General features: G+C 52.8%; 1 protein-coding gene across 2 annotated transcripts in view; it reads right to left on the bottom strand.

Moving 5' to 3' along the window:
- Positions 1-1,066: 1,066 nt before the first annotated feature.
- Trem1 (triggering receptor expressed on myeloid cells 1) overlaps positions 1,067-9,787 on the bottom strand; it is a 22,176-nt gene continuing 13,455 nt past the window's right edge. Inside the window, exons 2-4 of one of the 2 annotated variants that reach the window (XM_023720076.1) lie at positions 7,563-7,907; positions 5,000-5,105; positions 1,067-1,973 (exon numbers count right to left, since the gene is read on the bottom strand). In XM_023720076.1, coding sequence (XP_023575844.1) covers positions 1,868-1,973; positions 5,000-5,105; positions 7,563-7,907 — 557 coding nt within the window. In that variant the 3' untranslated portion in view covers positions 1,067-1,867. Of the gene's footprint in view, positions 1,974-4,999; positions 5,229-7,562; positions 7,908-9,787 lie in introns of both variants that reach the window. The other variant, XM_023720072.1, reaches the window with a different exon arrangement.

The following is a 9,787-nucleotide window of genomic DNA, read 5'->3' as shown; positions in this document are numbered from 1 at the left end:
CCCGGGAGGACCCATAGCAGTTGCCCCAGAGGGCAGAGTCTGTGCACATCTGGACTGCTCAGTTCCTTTAGACAGAAACTAGACTCTCTAAGAGGAAGAGCTGCAGGATCCAGTCACTGTGGGATGAAGTGGCCCCCAAGAGGCCACCCAGGCACCAGGATGAGCAGAGCTTATCCAATCACACCCCTTCTCGTGGATGCACAATCTGGGATCAGAATGCAGCTCTGTGTGCTCAGGACCCAGCTGGGCAGGGTCAGACCTCAGCTCCCTGAGCAAGCAGGAAGAGCCACATGATGTAGCTGTGCCCTGGGCCTTGGGATGCAGCCATAGGAGTAGGGGACACACCTGTGGCAGGTGAAAAGGTGTGGCTGCTCTTGGTGGCTTCAGGATGAAACTGGCCTTGGCCCCCGCTCAGCTGGAAGGGACGGACCCTCATCCCTCCTGTGTCCACGAGGGCTCTCTGGCCTTAGAGCCCAGAGAGGTAGGAAACAGCCAGCCCTGCCAACAGTTAAGGCTGGCAGGAACTGCAAGTCATGGAAGGGCCTGCCCAGCTCTTTCATGGTGGACAGCGAGAAGGTCCCAAAGATACTGTGAGAGCTGGTAGGGTGCTGAGGACAGACCCAGAGGGGGAGGAAAGTGGGGTAAGCTCAGGGCATCCAGGAGCAGCCTCCAAGCCTTGATGGAGAGAGCTCGTCAACTGCCCATGTCTACCTCATGATTCAAGGAGCAGAGGCTTGAGGCAAGCAACACTGGACCCCAGCCTGCGCACTGAGGCCAGCTCTTGGCTGTCACTGGCAGCTCTGAAAGGTTCCCCATCACTGCTTTAGGCTGCAGCAGCGCCTGGCTTTCTACGGTTTCACTCTCATGGCTTAAAGACTTCCCTAAAGTCGCTCTGCAGTTCTCCTTCCTGCCTGTGAGTGGTGACTGATCACTCATGTGGCCTCCCGTGGGCCACACACACTGCCACCTTCCTGGGTTATCCTCAGGACCTGGAGAAAGAACTCACACAGCTTATCCAAAGCTTTCCGTCCCGCAGAAAATTTATTTGAAAAATGATGGATGAAAAGGTAAGGAAAGACCTAGGTCTGTCGAGTGAGCTTGGGCTAAACAGAGAGAACAGGATACAAAGCAAAAATAAAATGGCATTCTGTGTCCAGACGTCAAAGAGTGGAGTTCCAGGAGGAGTCGCGCTAGCAGGATGCTCCCGGCCTCTGCTCTCCCTTAGGGCATCTGCGTCTCGTGCGAGCCAGGGAGACGCTCTGAATGCAGGGTCCTGGGCACCACGTGGCCCTGCCCAGTAGTCCTGAGACTGAAAGGCCCTTCCCAGTTCTCCAGCCAGCTCCTCCACGCCCTACCTCTTTTATCAGCCGCTCTTCCCCACTTCTGACTGGCCTGGTGACATCTTGTCATCTGCTCTCTTGGTGGCTGGGAGTGTCTGGAGGGCTGCAGTCTAAAGGAGAAACACAGGCATCTGACTCTGGCTGAGAGGGCACCAGCCTTCTTCAATGGCCTTCTATCCAGATGGCCAAAACGGTCCCATCCAGCAGGGGAAAACGGGCAGAGGTCTCAGCCGTGGCTCTACAACTCATGACCACCACAGACAGCCACAGCGAGAAGTAGGTGGCTCCGTCTTTATTTCATGCCAAGTTGAAGGTGGAATGGAGGGCCAGCTTGTGCTGGGGTGGTGCCATCCCCTCCAAAGAGGAGCCAAGCATACAGTCAAAGTGAGCAGGAAAGACCGGGACAGGAAAGGGGATCCTGAGCCCCAGGAGTCACCTGGGGCCGCCCACTTTCCCTCCCATGCTCTTTGACACCACTCCCGGATGGATGTAGCTCTAGCAGGAAGGGAAGGGTTGCTGTCAAAGGCTCATGGGCTGAATGACCGCTGCGTGACAGCAAACAGGATGATGAAGACCAGGCTCTTGCTGAAGAGTCCACAGACCACAGGAATGACGATGCCAAAGAAGGGGACCCTGGGGAGAGAGGAGATTGAATGATGCCCCTGGCAAGGAGGGGATGAAGTCTTTCCATATCCGCAGAGGCCCTTCCCACACCTTTCCCAAGTCCTTGGGCCCTGAGCGGCGTAGCTGGCTTCGTTCTCTACACCACCTATTCAAGAGCTGCTTAGTGGAGGCTAGAGCTCATACCCAGGAGAGGCACAGGGAGGAAGAGTGACCCTGTCAGGCTCTGTTTCCTGGGGCAGTCTAGCCCTAAGCTCTAGCCTCAGTTTCCTAGTCTATAAATCAAGAATGCAACCCAAGAGGAAATCCCATCATAAATTTTTAGGTTTGAGCCAAATGATTCTACAAGTCTCACATGGACATCACCAGATAACATAACAAGACACAAGTGGGACCGGGAGCCCCATCAGCAGGTGTGGGAGAGACCGGAGTGTAAGAACACTACGTGGTAAGACGCAGGCACGAAGAGAAACGGACAGGCACGGGTGAACGGAAGGCCAGGGCAAGCTCGAGGGGCTCTGGACTTCACGGAGCCTGTCCCTAAATTTAAACCTTTTTCAAAGGCTAGGAATGTAGCTCAGTGTGAAGGCCTAGGGGCCAATCTCAAAGGGTACCCCAATCCCCAGAAAATAAATTAACACCCAAGGGAAACTACCACCCTGTAAACAGGCACAAATTGCTTTAGTGACTAGGCTTCTGGGGTCCACACAGATGTATGAAGAGAAACAATGAAATCTTTCTCCAACTCTGCACCCTCAGTGGGCCAAAGGATTTCACTAAGTTGGGGAAAAATGAAAAATAAAAAATAAAAACCATAGCAAAGTTGCCAAAGTAGAGTCCAGCACAATTAAAGCAACCATTTTTAATTTTTTTTTATTTTAACATTTATTGTGTGTGTGTGTGTGTGTGTGTGCGTGCGTGTGTGTGTGTGTGTATGTGTGTGGCCAGCTCAGCCCACCAGGGGGCGCGGCTGGCTGGCATGTGGTGCTGGGGGATTGAACCGCGGTCCATGTGCCTTGCCAAGCTTGTTCCAAGTAGGTGCTTTAGACCACTGAGCCATCTCTCCAGCCCCAACCATTTTTAAATCAGCACATTTTCCTGTACAAAACTTAAAACCAAATGCATGCGCTAGCAAGAGGGAGACACACGGCGGCATTAGCAAAGATCCAAGTGCCCTTCTGCGTGCTGAGATCCACCTCGGTCCCCTGTGCTGCCCTGAGTCTCGGGGGACAACACACCCAAGACTGCCCAGTCAAGCTCCCCAATGACGAGGTCTTCAGAGACAGGGAAGCCGAGTCTGTCCCGCCATCAGGGTTCCAGCCGCTCTCCCCATGGACCCAGGCCCTGCCCTGGCTGGAGCCCCGCTGCCGGAAGGTCCCTGCTTAGGCGCTTCACTAACTCCATCCTCACCCATGCTTCCCGGGAACTCTTCGCACACGCCTGTCTACAAGGCATCTTCAGGGGTGGCACACAGGTTCCCCCACTGCCCTTGAGCACCTGGAATCCATCTGCCCCTGGCATCCTGTGGGCTGTCCACAACCACTGAGTGGGGACACAGGAACACAAAGGCTCTGCATCAGCCAGGCTCAGCGGTCCACGCCTGTAACCCCAGCACTCTGGGAGCTGAGACATGAGGACTGCAAGTTCAAGCCCAGCCTGGGCACTGTACTAAGGCTGCTTCAAAATAAATAGTAAAAAAAAGCAGCACCTGTCCCAGCCCCAAGCACGCTGAGCTGGCCACCAAGACTGGGCGTGGTGGCGCACATCTGTAATCCCAGCCCTGGGGAGGCTGAAAACAGGAGGATCACTGTGAGTCCAAGCTGCATATTGAGACCTTGTATCAAATAAATAAAAAATAAATTAAAGAAAAAATGCTGGGAATGTAGCTCAGTGTAAAGGCCGTGGGTGTATTCCCATTACTGCCAAAACTAGTAAATAAAATAATTAAATTGAGTGAGTAATAGGGACAGCTCTCGGAGCGACCTGGAGCTGCCTGGCAGCTGGAGCTTGTGTCAGCCCACAAGCCTGGCCCAGTTAACGCGACTTCACTTGGCTCCCACCCTCCTGAGTCCCCTTCCTAGGGGCTCTGTTGCCAGTCACTTCCTAAAGCATTTTAACCAGACTGCTTTCCACAGCCCGCCTCTCAAGAAGTGAACCCAAGATGGTTGACACTGTTTCCCGGAAGTCACTGCAGCCCCTTCCTGTTCCTTCTTCCCCACATGCTGCCCGGGAGCGGACCTGTGCTGCTAGCTGCTGCCACCGTGTCCACGCAAGTGCAAAGTGATGGGGCCCACTGATGGAGGGGGGCAAACCTCCAAAACTGTGAAGCCCGATTCACACACGCTCCTGCTAGGCCGAAGGCCTCAGAATTTGTTGCAGCCACAGAAAGCTGCCTTCACGGCTGCAGGTCAAAGCTCTGGGAATCTTGCTGACAAGCACTGAGGCTGGCCCCCCCTATGAGCCTGAAGCAGAAAAAATCAGATGACAGGGAGAGACAGACAGAGACAGAGAGACAGACAGAGAGAGGAACAGAGACACAGACAGACACAGAGACAGGGAAACGAGCACTCCAGAAAATCATAGCCTACTGCTGCTGCTATGGGGATAGATGGTCTCTTGCGGCTCTGGACCTCCATGGTATCACAGGAAGGGGAAGCCAGAGAGGTCCCCACCTGTCCAAGGCTACACGGGCTCCCTTAGAATCAGGGTGCCTCGCTCAAAGTGATTTCTGCTACCCTGTAGGGCCCTGGGGCTCGCTGGCTCAATTCAGGAAGATAGTATTTACCTCTCCTGGCCATTATAGTATGCAAGGAAACCAGGAGGGGACGTGGGAAGGGTGGCACTGTCCCTGACACCTGCCCCTCAGTCTGTGACCACCTCCCTCCTGGGAATTTCTGCCAGACTCAGGTGACTCGAGTCTGATTCTGCCCCATCCAGCCCACACACCTCATCCCTCGTTCCCCACATCCCTTCAGCATACAGACTGAGGAGCAAAGGGCTCAGCACCCAACCCAGACGGCCAGCGCTGGAAACCATACCTGATGACACCTGTCCCATCAGGGTCAGGAGAGGGGATGACAGCCGTTGGCTTAGAGAGAGGCTGAGTCACAGTTCTGTGGTTTCTGTGGGTTGTGCTCAGATGCTCTGTGGCAGGAAAAGTGGAAATATCAGCCAAATTCTGGGTCAGTCCCTCCATGGTAGTAGGAGCAGACGTTTTGGTCAAGTCCAGGGTAGAGCTCATGCCGGAGGCATGGGTACTTGAAGAATCTGCAAGAAGACATATTGGATGGATGGGTGGATGGATAGGTGGGTGGATGGGTGGGTGGATGGATGGAGGGATGGATGGATGGATGGACAGATGGATGGATGGATAGATGGATAGGCAGAGGAATGGACAGATGGACAAATGGATGAATGGATGGGTGGGTGGGTGGGTGGGTGGATGGGTGGGTAGGTGGATGGATGGATGGATGGATGGATGGATGGATGGATGGATGGATGGGTAGGTGGACGGATGGGTAGATGGATAGGTAGAGGAATGGACAGATGGACAAATGGATGAATGGATGGGTGGGGATGATTGGATGAATACTACAAATGAATAGCTGTATGAAAGGTGGACAAATAGGAGGAAAATCAATATGGCCATTGAAGAAGTTAGGGTTTTGGGCTGGCCAGATAGCTCAGCGGAAAAAGCGCCTGCTTAGGCAGACACAGGGACCAGGGTTAAATCCCAGGCTTGCTGTGCCAGCCCCACACTTGAGGCACACTGAGACAGTGATTGAGACTGTGCATAGTGACACGCATCTGTAATCCCAGCACTTAGGAGGCTGAAAACAGGATGATCACTATGATTCCTATCTGTGTAGTGAGACCCCGTAGACCGTGTACACCGTAGAGCCTGTAGACCCTGTAGTAAATACATAATAATAAAGAAAGAAGAAGCCAGGTTTTCTCTTGCTAAAACCAAAGAAACCATGTAAGGTAGCCTGGGTGAGAGACAAGAAGAAGGAAAGAAGGAATGGACAGAGGAGGGAGGGAAGGAGGACAGAAAAAAGAAGAGAGAAGAATTCTCAGGCTATTTGCATGAATGGGGACTGAAAATTTTCACCATCCATGAACCCCCAACTTTTCCAAGGTCATTCCCTGATTAGCCTCCCTTAAGCAATGCTCTCTCCCTTCCTCAAGTGCACATCACTTTGCACGTATCTTTACTAATACCCTGCACGCGTGCCTTGTCCTAGGCACAGCATTCTTCTGGTGCCAGGAAGATGAACCTAGCTCTCTTCTCTGCCCTTCTTAATTCACCCAATACTAGCTGCTCCCCAGACTATGCAAGACATGGATTCTCCCTGACAGACTCAGAGATCACAGGGGAGGCAGATCAGTAACTCCTGTTGTCTGTGAGCAGGGCACAAAGGAGCGGGAGACTCGTTCCTGGCACACGGGAGTTGGGATCTGCAGCCGAACCAAGCTCCCTGCTGTATGACTGCACCCGCAGGAAAGACTGAGGCTCACAGTTTCAGAAGCGGGGGGAGGGGGGAAGCAGCACCCTGGAGAGGAAGACAGAGGATCCTAGGAGGCTTCCCAAGGATGGGGCTTCTACACCAGGACCAAAGTTCTTCCAAGTCTGCCGCTTATGGGCAGAGCCAGAGCTATAGCTACGCAGCCTGCGGCAGAGATGGGCCCCACTGCGAGCCACCAGCCCATCCAAAGCGCCAACATTGCTGAAAGGGAGGAGACCTCAGTCACAGGGACCCCAACCCCCTCCTTGGAAGATGAATGAGATAAGCACAGGTATTAGGGGTGAGCCTTGCTGCTGTGGGCTTGGCAGGGTGGAAACAAGAAGATCTGGGCTACGTTTTCCCCCAGACATGCGGGGCTCTGCAGAACCTGAGAGGCCAGTGGCGATCCACAGGCCTGGATACCTTTCTCTATGGGGCAGCAGCAAAGCACTGGGGAACAGTACCAGGCCCTTCTACGGGTCTGACCCCCACTGCCACAAGACAGACAGACAGACAGACATGCACGTGCACACACACACACACACACACGCACGCTTGTTCCGGCTGCAGTGTGCCCTCAGTGCTCCCTCTCAGGCTCCCAACTCCCAGGCTCGTGCCTGCCCTGCTTGGCAGATTTCTCAGCACTCAGACTCCATCCAGGTCCTAATCTTCCCCACCACTCCAGGACCCCAGTTGCTCCCACTGCCCCAAGCACAGGTTTCTCAGGGCTCACGTGTGATCTCCCACCCAGTTTCCCCCTGGCATGCGAATCAGAGGCTCCTGTCACATTGTCCCCCCCAGTCAAGCCAGGATGAGCTCTCTCTTCCTCTTCCTTACCCCCGATTCTTCCCTGTCCTTCTTCCTCTCACTGGGGCTCCTTCTGCTTACTAGACCTGGTGTTCTAGCCTTCTGCATGACTGTATTCCTGATGTCTCTCACAATGAGAGATAAGGAGGGCTGGCACCCCAACTTCAGGTCTAGCACCATCCCCACTGCCCCCTGCTATGTCTCCACAGCAGTGCCAACTGGCAGACGGGGGCCTCCCCCACCTGCTGTGCTCAAGGCACCCCTCCCCACCTGGGTCCCTGCTGCTCACCTGGGCATAGGCTCAGCCAAACTGGATATGGCAGGGTAACGAGGGGCTCAACGAGTATGACGCACTGGTACAGTCCCACATCCTGCCTCTGGAACTGCATCATGGTGATGTTGATGATGCCAGTGGTGGGGTTGTCCTCCACGACGAACCTCCCCACCTGGGCCCGGTTCAGGTCTTCGTTTTTCGTCTCCGTCTGCACTAGAGTCTTTGGGGGGCCCTGGCTCTCCACCCGCTGCCAGGCCTTGAAGCTGTACTTGTATCTGCTGTTGTAGTGAAAGTCCACTGACACGTCTTGCCCTTCCCCCACACACTCATGATCCTCGTACTGGCCTTCAGCATGAAGTCCTAGGGGAAGAGCAAGCAGTCGCTGAGCTGGCCGCTGACTCTATGCCTCCAGCGCTGGCCTCGACCGCAGCCCAGACGCAAGGCTGAAGACACCGCGCCTTAACAGCTCAGGCGAGCGCTGGGAGCCACGGCGCCAAGCAGTGCTCTGATGTTGTTCGGCAACGTGTAGGGCCTGGAGCAGTGGCTTCTGTTCGGAACGCGTAAAGCATAGCAGTAGTGGTGGCTGGAGACTTGATTCTAGGGGCTTACGGTAGCTATTCTGTCTCCATGTTGCTTTTTGTGAATTGATAAAATAATTACACTCATTTTGGAGAACTGGTACCTAGCTAATAGTATCTTGATTATTTTGGTTCTCCCCCCCCCCATCTTACCCTACCATGTCCATTTTAGAAAATAGAAGTTTTGATTTTTTTTTTGAACTGGGAGTTGAACTCAGGCCCTGCATTTGCCAGGGAAGTGTTTATTTACTGAGCCATCTCCCCAACCCAGAAGTTTTGAATAAAAACAAAGAACTGAAGAAGCCCGCCTGGTGGTACACGCGGTTAATCCCAGCACGCTGAGAAGGAGGAACCAGCCCAGACAGCCACGAGCCTCACCTAGGCAGCTTAGCAAAGCCTGCCTTAAAATAAAAAATAAGGTAAAACAGACTGGGATGCAGATCAGCTTGAAGGCCCTGGATGCAAGGGGCCAGGGAGCTAGCTCAGCGGCATAAGCACCTGCCTGGCGAGCGTAAGGTCCTGCCTGCGTTTGGTGACTAGTACTGTAAAAAAAATAAAAAATAAATTTTTAAAAAGGTAGATTCAACCCTATTACAGCCAAACAAAACAAGGCAAACGAACAACAAAAGCAAAATCACCCACCTTGCCCTCCACCTTCCAGCCCACCCATGGCTGTCCTGATGTGCCCCTTGTCATCCGGACACAATCCCTTCGTTAGCCCCTGGGGCCCCCGGGCTGAATTCTCCCACACTCCTCTCCACCCACATCCACTCCACTCATGCGAGAGAAGCCCACCTGAACATCTCCCACTGGCACTACCCCCTTTCTCCTCTTGAACCCCAATACCAGGGGTCACCCACACTTGCTTACACACTACCACCACCACCGTCCTCTTCCTCATTGCCACCATAACTTTAGTAAGCCCTTCCTTTGTGCTAAATACTGACTCTAGTATTGAGCCAACAGTCTGCTATTTAACTCTTCAGCTACCTTTCTGATGTGCATGCCAGCCACACCATGAATGTTTGTCAATGGGTGCTGTCCACAAACAGTGACACTAATCTGACTCCCAGAAATGGTTCAAGCATATCCTAGGAAGAGACAATGAAGCTAACAAAGACTGTAGAATGAATACGCCAGGTGAGGTAAGGAGTTAGATTGAAGGAAGGAGACAACATCAACAACAAGGAAGTGAGGCAGTGACAGGATTAGGTCAATACCTATCAGTAATAACTGGCAGGGTGACTGGTCTCAATCTCCCTATCAAAAGACACAGACTGGCAGAACGGATTAAGACACAAAATCCAAGAGTATGCTGCTTGGAAGAAATATATCTCATGCAGAAAAGCTCAGAAGGTAAAAATTAAAGGGTGGAAAACAATATTCCATACAAAGGAAATCCCAAAAAATAAAGCCCCACAGGTGTAGCTATCCTATATTCAGAGAGAATGGACTTAACCCAAAAATCAGTCAAAAAAGGAAGCAGAAACACTACTTAGTGGGAGAAAACAATCCAACAGGAGAAGACAACAATTATTGACATACAGGCACCAAACAACGGAGCATACAAGTTCATAAAACAAGTACTAATGGACATAAAAGATCAGATAAACATAAACACAATTATATTAGAGCACCTCAGTACCCCCACTAACACAGATA

This window comes from Octodon degus, unplaced genomic scaffold (genome assembly GCF_000260255.1).
Source record: "Octodon degus isolate 3935 unplaced genomic scaffold, OctDeg1.0 scaffold00005, whole genome shotgun sequence".
Classification (NCBI taxonomy): domain Eukaryota; kingdom Metazoa; phylum Chordata; class Mammalia; order Rodentia; family Octodontidae; genus Octodon; species Octodon degus.
Note: the sequence above shows the minus strand (reverse complement) of the source record. Positions and strands in the feature narration are given on the sequence as shown.